General features: G+C 34.2%; 2 protein-coding genes across 2 annotated transcripts; one reads left to right on the forward strand and one right to left on the reverse strand.

Moving 5' to 3' along the window:
* LOC126740974 (lipid droplet-regulating VLDL assembly factor AUP1-like) lies at positions 1-2,540 on the reverse strand. Its single transcript, XM_050447185.1, has 7 exons — positions 2,259-2,540; positions 2,060-2,171; positions 1,829-2,005; positions 1,509-1,647; positions 1,171-1,448; positions 911-1,112; positions 1-842 (listed from the first exon to the last, which is right to left on the reverse strand). The coding sequence occupies exons 1-7, from the start codon at positions 2,297-2,299 to the stop codon at positions 511-513; spliced, it is 1,281 nt and encodes a 426-aa protein (XP_050303142.1). The 5' UTR covers positions 2,300-2,540; the 3' UTR covers positions 1-510.
* Positions 2,541-2,687: 147 nt separating this feature from the next.
* Positions 2,688-23,184, forward strand: LOC126740973 (DNA replication licensing factor Mcm7). The gene is made up of 10 exons (XM_050447184.1): positions 2,688-3,278; positions 9,373-9,548; positions 9,604-9,803; positions 9,870-10,037; positions 10,205-10,445; positions 10,509-10,622; positions 10,678-10,752; positions 10,809-10,934; positions 17,381-17,822; positions 22,810-23,184. Exons 1-10 carry the CDS (start codon positions 2,962-2,964, stop codon positions 23,114-23,116), a joined length of 2,166 nt encoding a protein of 721 aa, XP_050303141.1. The 5' UTR covers positions 2,688-2,961; the 3' UTR covers positions 23,117-23,184.
* Positions 23,185-23,291: the final 107 nt, after the last annotated feature.

Below are 23,291 nucleotides of genomic sequence, written 5' to 3' on the forward strand. Positions count from 1 at the left end.
TTTTAGGATTTTTTAATAATTTATATATTTACTTAAAACAACAAAAAAGATCATCATAATCAATGATTAATAAGAAAATAAAGTTTTTTTGCATGCTTAACTAAGAAAGTTTAATTATTATTAAAAGTGGACCTCCCAAAAATGATTCATCGAAACCACTATTGAGAAACGCCCGGTATAGTGAGCGGGTAGCTACATATTTCAACAATATAATATGTCTATCTCTTGCCTAGGATTCAATTAATTCATAATATAAAACCTCAAATTTCGCTTGATTTTTTGATTAAATAATTAAGTCATATGCTTGTAACAGTCCAAAAAAAAACTAGCAAATAGTTATTGCATCGAAGCTATATAATGGATCTCATAAATTAAGGGAAAACGTTCGCCATAATATAAAGAACCGTAGGAGAACCATTATTTGATTCTGATTGCCGAATAAATTAAAATATAACTACGTATATAAAGAAAAAAACTAAAGGGGAACTCAACTTTTGTATGTTAAAGTGATCAGAGCAGCTGCAACGGGATGTTCTTTTCCAAATTGTGTTTCTCGATGTACCGCCTCCGGGCGGCGGCGATCAGCTGCTCTTTCCGTTCTTGGAACGATCGGGTTCGTTCCGTCGCCGTTTTCCCGAACGTGGAGGCGGCCACACTGATTTGGGAGGGGGCGGCCGCGTTGCCGCCCTTTGTCGGTGAAGCAGAAGAAGAGGAGCACGAGGAGGAGGATTCTGGTCTCGCGGAAGATGACGATGTCGCATTTGAGGAGTTCGACTCTGGTACGAAACGCACTCTGCCCTCCAAGATGTTCGTTATTGTTGTGTCCACACTGCGAGTAAATGCTGCCAAATGGTGGGGAAAATTTCAATCAAATCACTTGTCACTGTGTCTAAATAATGACATAATTTACCTAAATCATTATAAATTGCAGTAACAGGAACATGTGGCAAAACCTCCTTTACTTGAGCGGCCATCCTGGCCAACTCTGGATTCGCCATTCTATTGTTTAAGTATTGCATGTTGGCTCTATCCAGTTGCCTCCTTCTCTCTTCCACAATTTGTCTTTTCCTCCATTCTGACAAATCTGATGATGAAAAATTAGTTGCTTCAATCTATAAATTAGATAAACAAATTATTCACCATCCCTACCTAATGAAACTCCTTTAATACCTTTAGCTCCGATGCAATATTTTCTCTAACAATTTCAGCAAATTCATCTTCTGACAGGCACTTTTTCTCCATCGAAGGCAAGAATTTGATGCTGTAGTTGGTAAAAGGTGAATACATAAAGTAAATTATATCATTAAGACAGGTTGACTTTAGTGTTGATATGGACAAGTCAAATAATGGCCTTTTGATAGTTATACAAAGAGGCTGAACTTTTTGAAAAAATTTGAAGTATTTTGAGTTGAATTTCAGTAGGGCCCTACCATTAGTAGATGCTTCCTCTATACAGGAAGAAAAAAATATCTTTAATCATTATTTTACAGAATTACATGTACACTTACCTGGACACACATATATAGGCACATTCTTTTCCTTGCTAATGCTTTCAAGGTTCTTCTTAAATGTATCTGTATTATTTACTGACCCTAAATCAGGGATTCCAAATGCTGGAAGGTTTTTTAATGGAGTTTTGGTTAGAGGCTATAAAATAAAATATACCAAGTTTGTACTCTAATTTGGAACCATCAGCACATAGAGTTAGTATAGTTTATATTTGATTACGTTTAATATTTTCATGTAATAAAACTAATCCCATTTAAGAAATAATAAAATAAAATAAACTTTTTTCCATGCTCCTATTCAAAAAACAATATTTACTTACTAAAACTGTACCAACAGCTTTACTAACAGCTACATGATCAAAAATGGACAAACTGTTACTAACAAAGACATCTACATGTTCTTTCTTTTTACTGTTTTCTACTGACACTGTTATACCAAAGCAAATACATGCCAAATTCGTTAAGAAGCTCTGAATGGGTGGAGTTTCGGGTAGAACCTGAAATTTATTTTAATAAAGTAACATATTTATGGTGGTAAGTATTTCACATACTTGGCCTAATAACATTAGAATTAATGCAAAGATGCCCCTTAAAAATAACAATATAAATCCAATGGGTAAGTAGAGCACATTTAAAATGATTCTTCCATCACTTTCTGGAAACCTGTAATTAAAAAATCCGTGAAACTGCTAACATTAGTATAACATCTGGAAAATTTATTGTATCTCTTTAACTGAACATGGCTCTTACCTGGCTTTATTAACCAGCTGCTTAATTTCCAAATTTACCATTATTTTCAAAGAAAAAATTAAATACTTTCACTTTGAATAAGATAAATATTGCGTGTTAAAATAGGGTAATCTTAGGAGCTTGACAATTTTAACATGACGAATGAAGCAGGTGTGAATAGGAAAAGTCGCTCTTTAACTTACGATACAGATGTTTTAAACGAAAAAGAAATTATTAGAAAAAAACAAACCCAATCCCATGATTTTTTTCAATTTTCCACAATTTTTTTTGCACGGGTAATGTCACTTGTCACTAATGTCAATGTCAAAAAAATATGACGTATGACGTTGGTAGCAATGTCAACGGCTATAATAGGTCAAAAATTAATCCGATTAGTTACTTATTTTATAAAGTAAATAAGCAAGTAATTTCTTTACAATCCGTCATAACGATAAAGATTATACATATAAATCAACCTGGTTGCGTTGCTTTCTTACATGAAAAGGCTCACAAGGGAGGCCTTTTTTGACGTCTGTCAATTGTCAAAATGACAGCTAGACTTTTGGCGCGCATTCATTGTGTTTTGTTTTCGGTCCCTGTTCGTTAAACGTTAGGAACCTTTTTATAAAAGTACAGTTTTTAGTTTATTCAACAGTATTTGCTCATAAACATTCATTTTATAAATAATATACATTCTTCCTTTTCTTAATCTACTACTACTACAATGGTGAAACGCGACTACGATAAAGAAAGGGACAACCTCAAAACCTTCCTGATGGAGTATTGTGTCCAAGATACACAAGGCAACAAAAACTTTAAATATTCCAATCAATTGACTAAACTGGCTCATCGGGAACAGGTTTCCATGTATGTAGAACTGGATGATTTACACGACTATGATGAGGAACTGGCGAATGAAATTATCAATAATACGAGAAGATACCAAGTTCTTTTATCTGATATAGTTTTTGAGCTTTTGCCCACCTTTGTTACAAGGGATGTTGTAGCAAAAGATGCCTTGGATGTTTATATTGAGCACAGGTAAGAAATACTGTGCTAAGAGAAAATATGTAACTAAGGATAGAGAGTAAAAGTATGCAGAAATAATAAACTATGTAACTATGAAAGTAATGGCAAAAATATATTAACTTGTATTATTTTCTTCTATATTTGAAACAAATTTATTCTTAAGAACGTTTTCAGACACAATGCTTATTGGTACATATTTTAAGTAGTCATAGGCTAAATGAAGATGTCCTCATTCAATAAGTATTATTTGAGACAAATACTGAAAATTTCTTTATTGACAGTGGCTTCTTTAAATGCTCTAATTCAATGTTTAAAGCACTTAAAAATTCCTTAGATTTTAATTTTAATTTAAGTTTTTCTACTAATAGTTTTCTTAGTGGTTTTCCTGTTTCATTCTATCTTCTTTTATTACTTTTTGCTAATTTTACTTATTTTTAGTTAACATAAGTTTTCTTTGAAGTTTAAGATATTTAATAATTAGTTCGGTAATACTTTATTTATTTTGGTTTATTTACATTGATTTTGCATATAAAAGTTCACCCGGTATAACACACGCGTTTCTTGGTAAATTCTTAATATTTAAACTCAACCTATCTTACATTTCCTTACTCTCTTACTCCAATGTTCCTTCCATAAAGCCTTGCTCTTTTATCCTACTTTACCTTATGAACCCCTCGGGGTGAGAGGAGAAAGCTATTTGACCGAGGTCATCTCCCAAAAACTTAAAATACGGAACAGGTGTGCGATACGGGAGAGCACTAGTATACTACGGCAATTATTGAATCAGTACCTAAATCTCATGCAAGATAATAAATCAAATCCTTTATTAAATCCATAAAACATGTAGTTACAACAATACACATTTTTTATTACCTATGTGAGGTGTGGATTTTGTCAGTAAAAAAAATTCTAACTTAATTAAGTATACAATTAAAATATTTATCAAATTTTAATTCATTCATGTCATGATTTATCAAAATATTAAATTTAAATATAAATAAAAAGGCAAAACGCGAGTACACAAAATTTAAATAACAAGAAAATATAACATTCATTCACAAATTAACTCATGCACTAATACACAATACTAGATGAGAGTTTCATTTAAATTTTCAGCCATATACTCATGAAGAGAATAAAAGGCCTTTTCTTGCAGATATATTTTTAGATCTTTCTTTATCTCTTTATCTGATTTTTCTCTGAAGTTTATTGGGAGTTTATTCCAGACATCTGAGATACTATGTACCACATTTTTCTTAACAAATGTAAAATTTGGTCTTGAAATTGTGTTTGAACCTAGTATTATGCGGATGTTGCCCTTTCAGATTCTCAAAAAAGATTTTATTGTCAAGGATAAACGAAACACATTCATAGATATAAATACAATAAAATGTTAGGATGTTATGATTAATAAAATATGGTTTACAGGATTCCTGATAGGGTAAATTGAATATAGTTCTCAAGCACCTTTTTTGCAAGATAAGAACTCTTTCAGAGTCCCTCGAGTTCCCCCAAAGAATTATACCATATCTGACTCTGGACTGTATATAGGCATGATATGCTGAAAGGGAAGCCACTGTGTTATTAGTCTCAAAGTGAAGCAATATCTGGACATATTTGCTGCCACCAACTCAACATGGGCACCTCAATCCAATCTTTCATCCATCATTACCCCAAGGAAGTTAGCTGACTGCTGTGTTCTTATCTCTGTCCTTCCAATTTGCACTAGAGAGCTTTCACTAGGCCGTTGTTTAAAGTTTAATATTTGCGTTTTGTTGACATTCAGCAGAAGATTATTTATGCTAAACCAGTCTTCTAGCAATCCAACAGTTTGGGCCACTTGATTTGGCACACTCCTGATCTGTATTTTTGCTGCATATAAGACTTGTGTCATCAGCAAACATAACCATATCATCATAGACACATCATAGACATAGGACTCTAGAAGTTTAAGGGCAACTCCTCTGATTCCATAGGCTTCTAGTTTTTTAAGCAGTATTGAATGGTCAACACTGTCAAAAGCCTTGGATAGGTCAAGAAAAATTGCCATTGTAGCTTTTCAATCATTCATTGATTTAATAATTTTCTGCAGTGCTTGATATATAGCCCTAACTGTTGATCTGCCTTTTCTAAACCCATTCTGTAATTCTGTCAGTATTTGATGTTTCTCAAGATAAGTTTCAAGCCTGGTGTATATAATTTTTTCAAAAACCTTGTTTATATTGGGGAGCAGTGATATTGGACGGTAGTTTTTAGGTTCAGAGGGATTGTCTTTTTTAAAGACCGGTTTAACTAAAGCAATTTTGAGAAGTGTTGGATATGTACCCTGTTGAATTGATAAGTTTATGACATGAGCTAGTGGCCTTGTCAATTGCCCTGAAATCTGCTTTAAAAATGAAATAGGAATGTCATCATGATAATACCGAAGTGCATCACATCTTTGTCGATTTAATGAAAGCTGATTGGGATGTTCCTTATATCAACATCCTTTACTTCATTTATTACTAGGGTAAGTCGAGTCATTCTTTTTCCTTTTAATTGTTAACGTTAAATGTCACGTTAAATTGTGTCTCTTCTTATTTTGTTTCTATTTTATTTCACTCATTGCATAGTCACTAAGGGTGTGCGTCGAAAACGGAAGGATCACCTTATTTCAGTGTGACTGGAGCAGCGTCCCTATTTCTTTACAGTCTGGCCTTGATAACTTGATAAATAATTAAGATTGAAATAACCTTGATTTAAGTAATTAAACATGTATTATAAACAGGCCCGAAACACTATCAATTAAATGATGATTTTTTTTTCCTAAAATATCTTATTCTCAAAATTTTGTATGAATTTTGAAAAACGCTGAAATAGGTGTCCAACCAAATTGTCCAGAGAATATGTGTACAAATTTTCAAAATTGTATTCGGTCAATTTTTTGAGTTATGGACACTTTTCCAAACTTTATGAAAAAAAAATGCTTTTTTTTGCAAAAAAAAATTTTTTTTTCAAAATCTTGTTCGAATTTTGAAAAACGCTGAAATAGGTGTCCAACCAAATTGTCCAGAGAATATGTGTACAAATTTTCAAAATTGTATTCGGTCAATTTTTTGAGTTATGGACACTTTTCCAAACTTTATGAAAAAAAAATGCTTTTTTTGCAAAAAAAAATTTTTTTTTCAAAATCTTGTTCGAATTTTGAAAAACGCTGAAATAGGTGTCCAACCAAATTGTCCAGAGAATATGTGTACAAATTTTCAAAATTGTATTCGGTCAATTTTTTGAGTTATGGACACTTTTCCAAACTTAATGAAAAAAAAATGCTTTTTTTGCAAAAAAAATTTTTTTTTTCAAAATCTTGTTCGAATTTTGAAAAACGCTGAAATAGGTGCCCAACCAAATTGTCCAGAGAATATGTGTACAAATTTTCAAAATTGGATTTGGTCAATTTTTTGAGTTATGGGCACTTTTCCAAACTTTATGAAAAAAAAATGCTTTTTTTGCAAAAAAAATTTTTTTTTTCAAAATCTTGTTCGAATTTTGAAAAACGCTGAAATAGGTGTCCTACCAAATTGTCCAGGGAATATGTGTACAAATTTTCAAAATTGTATTCGGTCAATTTTTTGAGTTATGGGCACTTTTCCAAACTTTATGAAAAAAAAATGCTTTTTTTCCAAAAAAAATTTTTTTTTCAAAATCTTGTTCGAATTTTGAAAAACGCTGAAATAGGTGTCCAACTAAATTGTCCAGAGAATATGTGTACAAATTTTCAAAATTGTATTCGGTCAATTTTTTGAGTTATGGACACTTTTCCAAACTTTATGAAAAAAAAATGCTTTTTTTGCAAAAAAAATTTTTTTTTTTCAAAATCTTGTTCGAATTTTGAAAAACGCTGAAATAGGTGTCCAACCAAATTGTCCAGAGAATATGTGTACAAATTTTCAAAATTGTATTTGATTAATTTTTTGAGTTATGGACACTTTTCCAAACTTTATGAAAAAAAAAATGTTTTTTTTCCAAAAAAAATTTTTTTTTCAAAATCTTGTTCGAATTTTGAAAAACGCTGAAATAGGTGTCCAACTAAATTGTCCAGAGAATATGTGTACAAATTTTCAAAATTGTATTCGGTCAATTTTTTGAGTTATGGACACTTTTCCAAACTTTATGAAAAAAAAATGCTTTTTTTTGCAAAAAAAATTTTTTTTTTCAAAATCTTGTTCGAATTTTGAAAAACGCTGAAATAGGTGTCCAACTAAATTGTCCAGAGAATATGTGTACAAATTTTCAAAATTGTATTTGATTAATTTTTTGAGTTATGGACACTTTTCCAAACTTTATGAAAAAAAAATGTTTTTTTTCCAAAAAAAATTTTTTTTTCAAAATCTTGTTCGAATTTTGAAAAACGCTGAAATAGGTGTCCAACTAAATTGTCCAGAGAATATGTGTACAAATTTTCAAAATTGTATTCGGTCAATTTTTTGAGTTATGGACACTTTTCCAAACTTTATGAAAAAAAAATGCTTTTTTTGCAAAAAAAATTTTTTTTTTCAAAATCTTGTTCGAATTTTGAAAAACGCTGAAATAGGTGTCCAACCAAATTGTCCAGAGAATATGTGTACAAATTTTCAAAATTGTATTTGATTAATTTTTTGAGTTATGGACACTTTTCCAAACTTTATGAAAAAAAAAATGCTTTTTTTGCAAAAAAAATTTTTTTTTTCAAAATCTTGTTCGAATTTTGAAAAACGCGAAAATAGGGGTCAAAACCATAATTTTACCTATAAGTAAGCCTATAAGTTTGGCTGGATTTCATCCTTGTCTCGTGGAGTTCTTCATCTCATATTTGACTGGCAGGCTACAGTATGTTGAATTTAATGGTTTTGGGTCTGAGTATTACATGGCTTCGAGTGGTGCGCCCCAAGGCAGTAACCTCGCCCCAATGCTGTTCGATCTATTTATTAATGATTTAGTTGTTTGTATGGAGAGTTTCTGTCTTTTATTCGCTGATGATCTGAAGTTGTTTCGTATCATTCGTACTATGCTGGACTACCTGAAGCTACAAGAGGACATGAATAGGGTCTTTGAATGGTGTGAAAGAAATAAACTACCCCTAAACTGTGACAAATGTAAAAAAATGACAATTTCCATTCTTCATGAAGAGATTTTATACCCATATATATTGAGTGGTTGCTAGACTGTTCTTCAGTGAAGGATTTGGGCATTGAAGTAGATAAGAAGCTCACATTCAACCAGCATGTAGTACAGGTCACTAGTTCAGCCTTAAAATCCCTCGGATTTATGGTAAGGTCCACTTCTCAATTTAAGAATATATCCAGCTTGACTGTATTGTACAATTCATTAGTAAAGTCTAAATTAATGTATGGCTCTATGTTGTGGTTCCCCATCAATGATGTTCATGTTAACAGACTGGAGTATGTACAGCGCAGATTCTTAAAGTTACTTTCTGTTAAGTTGGATGGAGTATATCTAGTAAGAGGCGTGGAACAGGAGTATCTGCTGAATAGATTCAACTATTTGTCACTAAAGCAAAATACTATTCTCTCTAGTCAGATATTTTTATATAAACTTTGCAATAATAAAATTGATTGTTCTGAGCTCTTAGAGAGGCTACCTCTCTTTGTTCCTCCTGCCAATACAAGGAGGCACCATATATTTTATCCCTCTCTTAACAAATTAACAAATCTGTCCAGCAAAGCTCCACTGTGCTGTGCTTGTACATGGTATAATGTATAATAAGTAGTAGTAATGTATATAAAGTATAATAAGATGAATGCTATAGATGTCGACATCTTTAGCAGCACTGAATATGTTTTTAAAAAAAGGATGTGTTCCTCTCTTAACTTGAATGATACCTGATTATTTTTCTGTGATTGTTATCATTTGGTTAGTGTGTCTTCTATTCTTACAATTATGCTATTGTTTTAAATTTTGTTATTACTCTATATTGGATCTTATATTATTTTTTTTGTACTACTTATTTAAGGTGCTTATAACTTGTACTGTTTTAATTTTAATTATTTCGATTGTCTTGTAATTGGGAATTTTCCCGTTGGACAATAAACTATTTGAATTTGAAGTAACATTTACCTTTGTTACAAAGACGCATGATGGAACAAAGAACAAGACAACCAAACGAACAGAGAGATCCGAGAAACCGCTTTCCGCCAGAACTCATGAAACGGTATGAAATTTATTTTAAGGATTTATCAACTAGAAAACATCAGCCAATCAGAGAAATCAAGGCCGATCAGCTCGGGAAACTTGTAACAGTCAGGGGTAATAACAAATTTGTGTGAGTTTTGAGTGAGTTTTTCACAAATTGACCTTTTAGGTATAGTAACCAGATCTACAGAAGTAAAACCGATGATGTGTGTGGCCACTTACACCTGTGACCAGTGCGGAGCTGAAACTTATCAACCGATCGCTGGGTTAAGTTTCATGCCCGAGACCTTGTGTCCGAGTGAAGACTGTAAAGTTAATAAGTCAGGGGGCCGGTTATATTTGCAAACCAGAGGTTCTAAATTTACAAAAGTATGATTGAATTGATTTTGAATTTAAAAAAACATTTTTTTTTTATAATAATTTTTTTAAAAACAGTTCCAAGAAGTGAAAATCCAAGAACTGAGCGATCAAGTCCCTGTGGGTCACATACCGAGAACTTTGACGATATTTTGCAGAGGTGAAGTTACCAGACAAGCTCTACCTGGTGATCATGTGGCCATTACTGGGATATTTTTGCCACTTGTCAGGCAAGGATTCAAACAGGTCAGTTGCATACAGTAATAAAGCATTAAGTTCGATTTTTATTCAAATTTTATCTTCAAACCTGAGGAGTTTGACATTTTCATTAATTATTTTATTGAGCAAAATAAAATGAATGAATGTGGAAAGTTCACCTGCTACATATTCGATTTTTTGAATTTTAAATCTAGATTACGTCTGGCTTACTATCGGAGACATACGTCGATGCCCATAAAATCTTATCTCTAAATAAAACGGCTGAAGATGAAGTGGCCGCCAACCAATTGACACCCGAGGAATTAGCGATACTGACTGAAGATGACTTCTATTCGAAACTGGCTCTGTCCATAGCACCGGAAATTTATGGTCATGTTGACGTGAAAAAGGCGTTATTGTTGCTTCTGGTCGGGGGAGTCGATAGGAGGCCTGATGGTAATCGAATATCAACAAAAAGAGATCACATACTAATTATTGTGCATATATGTATAATTTTAGGTATGAAAATTCGTGGCAATATTAATATTTGTTTGATGGGAGATCCTGGAGTGGCCAAGTCTCAATTATTAGGTTTCATTGACAGATTGGCTCCCAGAAGTCAATACACCACAGGTTAAGTCTTTTGTTTCTTCAATTATTTTTTTTTTAATTATATTTTGTTTTGCAGGTAGAGGATCGTCGGGGGTAGGTCTCACTGCCGCAGTAATGAAAGATCCGTTTACGGGAGAAATGATGTTGGAAGGTAAATCATTTTTAAACAAATATGAATGTTTATTTAATGGGAATTTGTTATTAAAGGTGGGGCCTTGGTGCTTGCCGATCAAGGGGTCTGTTGCATCGACGAGTTCGACAAAATGGCGGACGCAGACCGTACTGCTATTCACGAGGTGATGGAGCAACAAACCATTAGTATCGCTAAAGCTGGTAAGTTCTCGGGCATTCTTTCTATAATCAAGTATAATATAGTGAATAATATACATTGCACAGTGGGCCAAAGGTACTGCATAAGTTTCAAAAAGTACCTTTTTTAATTAGAACTAGTTAAATCTCTTTTTTTCTTTAATAAATAATAAAAAATTAGTCAATTTTGTATAAGGGTTCACAAAAAATGTGTATTTAGCGCTAAAAAATACGTATATATTTCTTTTAATATAATAAACGCTATTATAAGGTTGTTGTCTGGTACATAAATTTGTATATATTATATTCCTACCCAACTGTTGATATTAATAGTATATTAAACAAATCAAACACTTTAATATTTTGTTAATTACTTATGAGAGAATCAGAGGTTACTAATAATTTGTGGTAATTAAGGTTACATGACCACCATACACTTTTTTGCTATTAGTCCGATTAAGTGGGAATTTGGTAGTTGAGGTTTATTTGGGATGCAATTAATAAATTTTGATAGATATTTGACATATAACACACTATATTGACAGACAACGCGACTGTATAAATACATAATCTGTGCTCTGCTGCTCATGAGGATTTTAGAGCTGCTAGGAGGGTAGTAAAAACAAAAATGGATCTTGCTTATCACGAGTATATATCCAGGACTGAGTCAGCTATTCGGAGTGATCCAAAGCAATTCTGGAGGTTCATTCACCTTAAACGAAACAACTCTCGCATTCCAGGTTCTATGAGCTATAAAGATACCACTGTTGTGGTCCTAAAAGTATTGTAAATGCTTTTTCTGATTTTTTCAGGAGTGATTATGTTGAGTCATCTATTGCTCAGCGCAAAGAATCTGATACATATGGTTCAGATAACATTTTGGTCCAATCTTTTGTTGAGGCAGATGTAAGAAAAGCTTTACAGAAGTTAAAAAACAAAGAAACTGCGGGTCCTGACCAAATACCTTCATTTCTTCTGCGTGACTGTGCATCGGCCCTGGCTGTACCTTACAAATTTACAAAATCTTACAAATCTTCAACTTATCACTCAAGACCAATACAATTACTAAAATCGTAAACAAAAAGTTCAATATGATCTTGGAAGTTGATGCTACCACGTATGCAGTGTTTATTGAAAAGGAGAAGATGAACATTGGTTGGAACCGTTGTCCTGTCTTCAACGAATATGGTATCCGAAGGTGTTTCAAGTGCTGTCGGTATGGTCATTTACTGAAAGAGTGTAAAGAAAATAAAGTGTGTGCAAAGTGTAGTGGATCCCATGATGTTAAAGAATGTAATGTAAGTAGCGTTAAGTGTATTAATTGTGTAGTATCTAATGAAAAGTATGGTCTTAGGCTAAATGTCAATCACGTTTCTTGGGATGTAACTAGTTGTGATTCCTATAAGCGAATTGAAGAGTTACAAAGGAATAAATATATTAAGTAGCAATTAGACCTAAATATTGCACTTAACACCAACATTGTTTATTTTAATTGCCAAGGTTATCTAAACAACAAAGATAACATTATTTTACTAGTAAATGACTGGAGGCCTAAGATCTTGCTTTTGAGTGAGACTCACGTAACCCCGGTTATTGAGCCATGTGAGTTGATTATTGATGGGTACAATTTGGAGCAATGCACTAGTAACAACAGTAGAACAGGTGGGGTCTTGGCCCTTATTAGAAACGATATTAGATATAAGGTGGGGTCTGTATTGTCTATTGATGATTATGTCTGGTTGTTGTCTCTTGAGCTATCTATGGGTGGAGGTAAATATTTGTGCTCTGTTCTGTACCATTCGCCTCAGAAACAAGATGCCAAATTTATAGAGTTTTTTGGGGGATATTTAGAGCAAGTTAGTGGATTTAATGGCACCATCATTATCCTTGGGGATTTTAATTTTGATTTATTAAAAAACAATTTTTATAGTAACAAATTATTAAGTATCATTTATACCAATGGGTTTAGTCAAATAATTAAGACTCCAACAAGAATAGTCCAAAGAAGTCAGACTCTGATCGATTATTTAATTTCAAATGACAAATCTCTCTCGCATAAAGTCCATCAAACTCCTAAAATTAGTGACCATTCTATTATATCAATTTCTATGGATCAATCGAAGGAACAGCCAATGGATGTAGTAAGTTATACTAGGTCTTTTAAGACCTACAAATGCCATAAACTTCAGGAAGAACTGCTTACATGCAATTGGAATAGAAATAGTTCAGATGTTGACTTACTAGCTAATACTTTTGTCAGAGATATTAGAACAATTCTTGACAGTATGTGCCCAAGGATTAAAATTGTGCAAAAACAGAAAAATGCCGATAAAAAATGGATAACTCAAGATATAAGGGAGCAAATGCAGGAAAGGGATCGATTATATAAAAGGGCTGCCATAGAAAACAACGACAACGTTTGGAATGAATATAAAGCTATAAGAAATAACATAGTAAGCAAGATAAGTGTAGAAAAGGATAGATTTTTTGCGAATACCATAGATCTAAATAAAAATAATCAAAAAGAACTCTGGAAAAATCTGAAGACGCTTTTGCCAGGAAAAAACCAAAACATGCCTAATGAAATAAAGTTTGAAAATGAAATCATTACACAGGAGGATGATATTGCACAAAGATTTAATAATTATTTCGTGAATAGTATTGATCTTATTCTTGCAGATATTCCACCAGCAGCAAATGGCCAAACATATTTCATTGAACCACCTTCAGTCCAGAAAACCTTGACACAATTTAATAAAGTTTCGATGACTAAAATGAAGGAAATACTTAAAAATCTAAAAAACGTTGGTGGTGGGGAGAGTGGCATCTCCAAGCAGGTTCTTTGCGATGTTGCTTATGTTGTGGGTGATCGTCTTCTGGATATTATCAATACATCCTTAAGTACTGGGATTTTTCCGCAAGCCTGGAAACTTTCTACTGTTGTTCCTGTTCCAAAAGTGCAAAACACTAAATTGTGTAATGAATTTCGGCCAATTAACACCGTACCTATTTATGAGAAGCTCCTTGAAGTATGTGTTAAGGAACAGCTACTCGAACATTGTAATATAAATAAAATAGTTGTGCCTAACCAATCGGGGTTCCGTGAGAATCATTCATGTGAGTCTGTCATTATTAATATAGCTGATAATTTTCTCAAGGCCCTTGACTCTGATAATCTAGTACTTGCTGTATTTTTGGATTTTAAGAGAGCGTTTGAAACCGTGAGTAGAGAAATGTTAATTAGGAAATTAGAACGGTTAGGCCTTAAACATAATGTATTGAAGTGGTTTCAATCTTATCTAAGTGGTAGAGTTCAGCGAGTCATGTACAAAAATAGTTCATCTGAAAGTGTTATTGTAAAGCATGGTGTACCGCAGGGAACGGTCTTGGGCCCCTTGCTATTTTTATTGTATGTCAATGATATGGTGGAAGTAGTGCGGGGGTGTAATGTGGTGTTGTTTGCGGACGATACAATGTTGTATGTGGTGGGTAAAGATATTCATCAACTGCAACAGGTCATGAACGTTGAACTCAATAACTTATTCATCTGGCTCTGTAATAATAAACTAAGTTTAAATGCAAGTAAATCCAAGTTTTGTATATTTGGCAAGAAATCTAGATTAAGTTCTATAGACATGGGCAATATACAGATTTCTGTTAATGGGAAAAGTATTTTGTATGCCAAAGAAATTAAATATTTGGGCACAATTTTCGATGCCAATCTGAATTTCCATGCTCATGCAGATTATGTAATGAGAAAATTTTCAAAAAAAGTTGGATTTATCACAAGAATTGGAAAAAATTTGTCAATGTACATCAAATTAAAACTTTACAACGCCATTGCTCTTCCTCATTTACAGTTCTGTTCAACATTATTGTTTAACTTGCCACAGTATAGAATTGACCAACTAGAAAGAATTCAAAATAGGGCTATGAGATTGATTCTAAATTGTAATCGTTACACGCCTGTTGTCTCTATGTTGGGTGTCCTAGATATGTTGTCTGTACATCAAAGAATTTTGTATAACGTTTATTTGTTTATTTTTAAATTAAAACATCAGATGCTCCCGGATTATATTTGTAATAAATTAAGAGTTTTTGGAGATATACATAACTATAATACGAGAAATCGTATAGACTTCATACTAGTCGACAGATGTAACACAACCCAAATGCATAATTCAGTTCTATACAAAGGTTTAATCCTATTTAACAACTTGCCTGCTAACATCAAAAATTGTATTACTTTGAATCAATTCAGAGGGCTCTTGAGAAAATTTATTATGAATAAGTAAAATTGTGTTTGTTATTTTATTATTTTTATTTTAATTATGTAGTTTATTAAGTTTTACTATTAAGTATGCATTGTTTCCGCTCCAATCATCATCTTGATTGTTGGTTTATCTGTTGACTGGGTATTTTTGGGCCAACCGGTATACTGGTTACAGCTTCTTGGAACTACCGAAGCATTTCTAAGTGTTACACGGGGGGACCAATGTGTCTAGTCAGCAAGGTCAACCAAGTTCCAAATGTGTGTCATCGGCTGATTGCAACCGAACCGACTCGATCAACCTGAGTCGACATTATTTTTATTATTATAAGGCAAACAACAATTAACTATGCTTTTAATAAGTGGGCAAGGAAATAATGTTTAGGTTAAGTCTAGTTTTAATTTATGGTCTACCTCTGACAGGATATTTCTGGAACCGGGATGCTGTTTCTGGATTACCGAGACCATCCATGGACAAACCGGTGTGTCCTGATACAGTTATGGCCAACTTATACTTTTACTCTATTTTTTTATTTATATTTTTATTGAATGTAGCTTTTGCTAAATAAAGATATTATTTATTTATTTATTTCCGGAAGAGTGGAAAAAGGCTAAAATATGTCCAGTGTTTAAGAGTGGTGACCATGGCAGAATAGAGAACTACAGACCGGTGTCAATTCTCTCTAATTTTTCAAAGGCCTTTGAGATATGTGAGCACGGTAAATTGTCTCTTCAAATTAAGCACATAATTACAGAAAAGCAGCATGGTTTCTTTCAGAAAAGATCTACTGTCACTAATATGACTTGTTTCTTGGAAACAGCATATCTAGCTATAAATTAGAAAAGCCAGTTGGATGTGCTGTACACAGACTTCTCGAAGGCTTTTTAACGGCTGGATCACGGTTTGCTGGCTTTGGCTGGATTTCATCCTTGTCTGGTGGAGTTCTTCATCTCATATCTGACTGGCAGACTTCAGTATGTTGAATTTAATGGTTTTGGGTCTGAGTATTACATGGCTTCGAGTGGTGCGCCCCAAGGCAGTAACCTCGCCCCAATGCTGTTCGATCTATTTATTATCACTTCGTATCACTTGTACTATGCTAGACTGCCTGAAGCTGCAAGAGGACATGAATAGGGTCTTTGAATGGTGTGAAAGAAATAAACTACCCCTAAACTGTGACAAATGTAAAAAAATGACAATTTCCATTCTTCATGAAGAGATTTTATACCCATATACATTGAGTGGTTCTCAGTTGCTAGACTGTTCTTCAGTGAAGGATTTGGGCATTGAAGTAGATAAGAAGCTCACATTCAACCAGCATATAGCACAGGTCACTAGTTCAGCCTTAAAGTCCCTCGGGTTTATAGTAAGGTCCACTTCTCAATTTAAGAATATATCCAGCTTGACTGTATTGTACAATTCATTAGTAAAGTCTAAATTAATGTATGGCTCTATGTTGTGGTTCCCCATTTATGATGAAGTTACTTTCTGTTAAGTTGGATGGAATATATCCAGTAAGAGGTGTGGAACAGGAGTACCTGCTGAATAGATTCAACTATTTGTCACTAAAGCAAAATACTATTCTTTCTAGTCAGATATTTTTATATAAACTTTGCAATAATAAAATTGATTGTTCTGAGCTCTTAGAGAGGCTACCTCTATTTGTTCCTCCTGCCAATACAAGGAGGCACCATATATTTTACCCCTCTCTTAACAAATCTGTCCAGCAAAGCTCCACTGTGCCATGCTTGTACATGGTATAATCAGATGAATGCTATAAATGTCGACATCTTTAGCAGCACTGAATATGTTTTTAAAAAGAGTATGTGTTCCTCTCTTAATTTGAATGATACCTGATTATTTTTCTGTGATTGTTATCATTTGGTTAATGTGTCTTATATTCTTACAATTATGCTATTGTTTTAAATTTTAAATTTTGTTGTCACTCTATATTGGATCTTATATTATTTTTTTTGTACTACTTATTTAAGGTGCTTATAACTTGTACTATTTTAATTTTAATTATTTCGATTGTCTTGTAATTGAAAATTTTCCTGTTGGACAATAAACTATTTGAATTTGAATAATGGTTCCTTGAAGCATGATACCCCAAGAATTGGTCCTCTCTTTCCTTGGCATATAAACTTTGGCCTTCCCCCGACTAACTAGACTTAAGGACACCATTCTATTCCTTCTCAGGTATCATGACGTGCTTAAACGCTCGCGTGTCCATCCTGGCGGCGGCCAATCCGGCGTACGGCCGCTACAACCCGAAACGCACCATCGAGCAGAACATCCAGTTACCAGCGGCCCTTTTATCCCGCTTCGACCTGTTGTGGCTGATCCAGGACAAAGCGGACCGGGACAACGACCTGAGACTCGCCAAGCACATCACGTACGTCCACCAGAACTGCAAACAGCCGCCGAGTCAGACGGAGGCGCTCAGTATGTCGGTGATGCGTCGCTACATCGCACTCTGCAAGATGAAGGATCCCGCCATTCCGGAGGGACTCACCGATTTCATCGTGAACGCTTATGTCGAGCTGCGTAGGGAGGCGAGGAACTCTCGCGACATGACCTTCACCTCGGCGAGGAACTTGCTGGGAATTTTGAGGTTGTCCACCGCACTCGCCAGATTGAGGTTAGAAATGTTCTTTAGTACAGTCAAGTATTATACAGATATGATCATTCTAACTTCGCCTATAGGAATTATATATCGCGGTAGGTCTGGCAACGTTGGGACAACATACTCGAAGCAGCGGACCCCGCCGAAGCCCGAAACCTTTCAGTACTCTTAAGGCGTTCGAGCGGGGATGCACTGCTCTGAGGCAAATTAAAAAAAAAAAAATTGTTTCGTTTGAGTCTTTGCTGCTGCCTGTCCTAACAGCAAAAAATAAATTAAAAACCGACTGCAATAATGTTGTAAACATAAATTAACTAAATATTGGACAGGAAATAAAAAAATTAATTCAAAATTTAATTAATTTGATAATATTAAATAAAAATTAAAATTATCTTATGTCAGGTTCACAAAGGCCACCCTGTTTAGCAGTGCAGTACGTCAATCGATCATAAAACGACCTTCTCGTGTTTGACAACATTTCAATGGAGATACTATTAAATGCTTGCCTAATTTTAACACAGAGCTCTTCTAAATTAGTAGCCCGTTGATTTTCGTGCCTATAAATTTGTTCTTTTAGGTATCCCTAAAGAAAAAAATCATTTGGGGCTAAATCGGGGCTTCTGGCGGGCCATTTAATAGTACTGTTTCCACTGATTATTCGATCAGGGACAGACGTTTCGAGAAATTGACGTACCACTAATGCGTTATGAGCGGGACAACCATCCTGTTGAAACCAAACTTGTTCTAAATTGATAATGACCCTCGAATAGCAGGAAGAACTTTATACCTCAAAAGATTAAGATATTTGTTGGCATTAAGATTTCCATCGATAAAAAAAGGACCTATAATTGAATCACCTAAAATGCCAGCCCATACATTAACCTTTTGAAGGTATTGTGTACGTGTTGATATGCTTATGTGCTTATTTTCCCTCGAATAACCCACTATAATGGACGGATTATGTTTACCACAAATAGAGAAAGAGGACTCATCTGAAAACAAAATGTTACTAATAAACATTTCGTCCCGATTTACCCTTTCCAATACTTCATGGCAAAATTCCATCTGTCTCTCATGGTCCTGTGGGAAAATTTCTTGGGTTTTTTGCAACTTGTACTTATTTCTTTTTAAAATTATTCTAACCGTTAAAGGCTCAATACCCGTTTCTTTGGCAATGGTTATACTATTGCAAGGAAAGTTAATTTCAGCAACAGCACAAACATTAACCTCTCGAAGCTCCCTTTCTTCGCCTAGCGGCATAACAACAGGTGGTTGCTCATTTGCGTAGCATTTCCTTCAATTTTGCAAGCACCCAAAGGTCTCCAACCTATGGATAATTGCAAAAATTGTACTGCGTACGGGAATATGAGCCGATTCTCGGCTCTCCTGATATTTCATCGGCAGAACTGCCGGCATAATACCACTTAATAATTTGCTTTTTTCCCTCAAGAGAACACATTTTAACGAGAAAATAACGAGCGGTTTTAAATTTAATCTTTGCTGATTAAGCAGGAAGCTAGGAATAAAAATAACGTTAAACGTTTAAAAAACGCAATCTCATATTGGCGGTGCAGTTTGGTGGGGATAAGAGGTATCTCGTTTTTCGATGAACGAGAGGAAAGCCGTGCGGCAGAAATATCAGTGTTGCCAAACGTATTAATTTGGAAACGGCATGTATTGTGCCCTCTGTCTGTCTCATGCGGACTCCATATGTCCCCTCTCGCTTACGCTCATAGACTATTTCCTATAGGCGAGGTTTGGATGATTATATCTGTATAACGCACGTTTTAGGGAATTTTGACAATTCCGACCCCCCTCATAACACAATCCAAAACTCTTTATTTTTTACTTTCGACACGTGTTTCGCTAACGAGCTGTTAGCATCTTCGGGAGAAGATTAAAACTGACTTTGTAATGTGTTCACTATTTATGGAGAATGTTTCATTCATCTCTCTGTGCGTTTTCTTGTTATGGGTAAATTTGATTGTTACCTCTGACCTAATTCTCATTGTATATTTTTCATGATTTTATGTCCAATATTTTGTTTTCAGTGTCTTGTTTCCTGTTTTATAACTATTAATCTATTTGCAAACCATCCACACTTGAATAATCTCTCTATTTATACAGGGTGATTTTTATAAGAAGGTCATGCTTTTGGGGGATGATAGGGGACGTTCAAATATAACTTTTGATATAAGACACTATTGGTCGGAAATGCCTCAGAAGCAAAATACAGGGGGTTAAAGTTTTTAAAAAAATTAAGAAATTAATTTTTAGTTTTTTGACTACTGTTTAATATATCGGTGTCAAATTTTCTCAATAAAGCTACCTAATAAAGATGCTTTAAATGTAAAAAGTAAATGTTTTAGTTTCAACCAGTGGCGTAGATGAGATAGGCATTAGAGTAATTTTTTAATGAAAAAAAAAGTACGCCACTAATAATCAAAAATTTTAAGAATCCTTGGTTTATTTAACAGAAAAAAAGGTATCCTGCATCTTTTTCCCAAAACCATTTTATCAGAATTTAAAAATAAATAACTTTAATAAAAACTAAGAAAAAAAATTATTGGATAACGTTAAAAAAATACTAATTAATAATTAATTTAAAAGGTGCTCAAAGTGGCCGCCATTTTATTGGATTCAGAGCCTGCAGCGTTAAATTGTCGTGAATTTCCTGAATAACTTCACCCCTATCTTTAATTTCGCCTGCAGCTACTGGCAATGCGAGCCACATGATTCTTTAACTGGTGTTAAGTAAATAAGTAGATGAAACTGATCCCACAAATAAGATTACAAAGATTTCAATTAGGGGATCTCGCTGGCTAAGAAGCCATGCAGGCCATCACAACCAAAAGCTTGGCAAATGTCTGGGTGTTTAGCCTCTTGTTGAAGATGGGTCAACAGGTGCAGAAACTTTTGTTTTTTAATTGGATAAAGATGGTGTCCAGCAATTTTTCGGGTTTTGGTCTCGCACGAACTCATCGGATTCGCCGAGTGTGCATATCCGCTAACTCAGTGCCACGCAAATTGCAAAGAGGGACCTTATAACAAAATAACTAATAGCTTTGACGGTTCCTAGGATATTTTTGACATACGAATCAAAACTTTGTTATAACGTCATCTTCCTGATTAATTTAAATAAGGTAGTTGTTCTGCCGTTGCTTTATTTTGAATGTTATGGAGCGATTTACGTGGCAGATATGCATTTAAGCCTTGGTGAATCCAGAGGAAATGCTGTATTGGCTTGCGCGATTTATGCTGAACGTTTTCCCAATCGAATGGTCCCAGAGAGAAGATTTTTTCTAGTCGACAAGAGTCTACTTGAGAGAGGACAATTACAAGTAAGTACCTACTTAAAAAAAAATAAAAACAAAACCCAGGCATAAGAGTTCTTGCAAGACCTATTCGTGATTGAGGAGGAAATACTTCACAATATTGAAAATTGCTGATTACGTGAGGATAAGCCAACCGTTGGTTTGGAAAGTTTTGCATGATAACCACCTTTATCCATTTAAAAAACAAAAGGTTCAGCATCTGTTGCCCTAAGACTATGCTAATAGGTTCGCGTTTGCCACTTGGTATCTTCAACAAGGGGCCGAACACCCAGACATTCGCCAAGCTATTTTGTTTAGTGACGAATCGACGTTTTGCCAAGGGGGACATTTCAAGCCAAGAAACAATCATGTCTGGGCTGATGAAAACCCTCATGCTAAATTTATCCGTGGCTACCAACAAAAATTTTCTGTGAATGTTTGGGCAGGCATTGTAGGGGAGAACTTGATTGGTCCGTACATTTTGCCAAGTCGTCTCATTGCAGGGAATTATTTGATTTTTCTTCGAGATATACTGCCTGAACTTTTAGAAGATGTGCCATTGGATGTTCGGCAAATAATGTGGCTGGACCAACTTATTTATTCTACACCTGTGCCAGATGAACATGATCTTTTGGCCCGCCTTGCAGTAGCTGCAGGCGAAATTAAAGATAGGGGTGAAGTTATTCAGAAAATTCACGACAATTTAACATTACGCTGCAGGCTCTGTATCCAATAAAATGGCGGCCACTTTGAGCACCTTTTAAATTAATTATTAATTAGTATTTTTTAACGTTATCCAATAAATTTTTTTTTCCTTTATTGATTTTTAAATTCTGATAAAATGGTGCCTTTTGGGAAAAAAGATGCAGGATACCTTTTTTCCTGTTAAATAAACCAAGGATTTTTAAAATTCTTGATTATCAGTGGCGTACTATTTTTTTATTAAAAAATTACTCTAATGCCTATCTGATCTACGCCACTGGTTGAAACTAAAACATTTACTTTTTATATTTAAAGCATCTTTATTAGGTAGCTTTATTGAGAAAATTTGACATCGATATATTAAACAGTAGTCAAAAAACTAAAAATTAAAACTCCAAGTCTCAGTCTCAACTGTACTGCAAGTACTGAGTACTTAGCAGGTCATCTAGCTATAAGGTCTGATGATGCTTTATTAGCGAAACATGTCACCACCTGATTAATTAAAAAAACCTTTTGAGACTGAGACTTGGAGTTTTCATTTTTTTTTCTCTAGTTACGTAGGTCTCTTTGAGATAATGGACGAGTTCTTTCAATTTAACCCCCTGTATTTTGCTTCCGAGGCATTTCCGACCCATAGTGTCTTATATCAAAAGTTATATTTGAACGTCCTCTATCATCCCCCAACAGCATGACCTTCTTATAAAATTAATCACCCTGTATAGATCATTTAAAATTCAGACGTTTTTTCTTGTTTTATTTTTGCGACACGTGGATCAGCACTGCTATTTACCCATTTTTTGCAATAAAAATTTGCGCTATAGAGTATCTCAAGTAAAAGCTATATTTTTTGTATATGAAAGACCACATATTTAATGACATTTTACAATATATTCTGAATACTTTCTGTATAGCATACCTTATGCCTAAAGTCGGCGGTTTGTCAAATTTAACGTAACAAGACTAATGAAAAAATGTCAATGTTTGTTTAGGTTAGCGAACGTGGTAGATAAGGATGACGTGAACGAGGCGATCCGCCTAATGGAAATGAGTAAAGACTCGTTGAATCAAACGATCGAGAGTACGAAGGGTTACAGGCCGCCCAACGTAAACGATAAAATATTTGCAATCATCAGGGAATTGGCGGGAACTGAGAAAACCGTTAAAGTATCGGACGTGATTGACAAATGCGCGTCCAAAGGTTACAATCCGCATCAAGTGGACTCTTGCATCGAAGAGTATGAGGAACTGAACGTGTGGCAAGTCAATCAGACCAGAACAAAACTTACTTTTATTTAATGCTTGCTTTTTCTTATTCGCTCTATTGTACTGATTCTTTTTTAATAAAGTATGTTTGATAAGTGTCATTTTTTTCTTTACTACTACTATTAAATAACCCAAATATAAATTACCCACTATAAATAACCTACTATTAAATAACCCATCAGGTAAGTATATATTTCTTTTCATGTGG

Source organism: Anthonomus grandis, chromosome 10, assembly GCF_022605725.1.
Source record: "Anthonomus grandis grandis chromosome 10, icAntGran1.3, whole genome shotgun sequence".
Classification (NCBI taxonomy): Eukaryota; Metazoa; Arthropoda; class Insecta; order Coleoptera; family Curculionidae; genus Anthonomus; species Anthonomus grandis.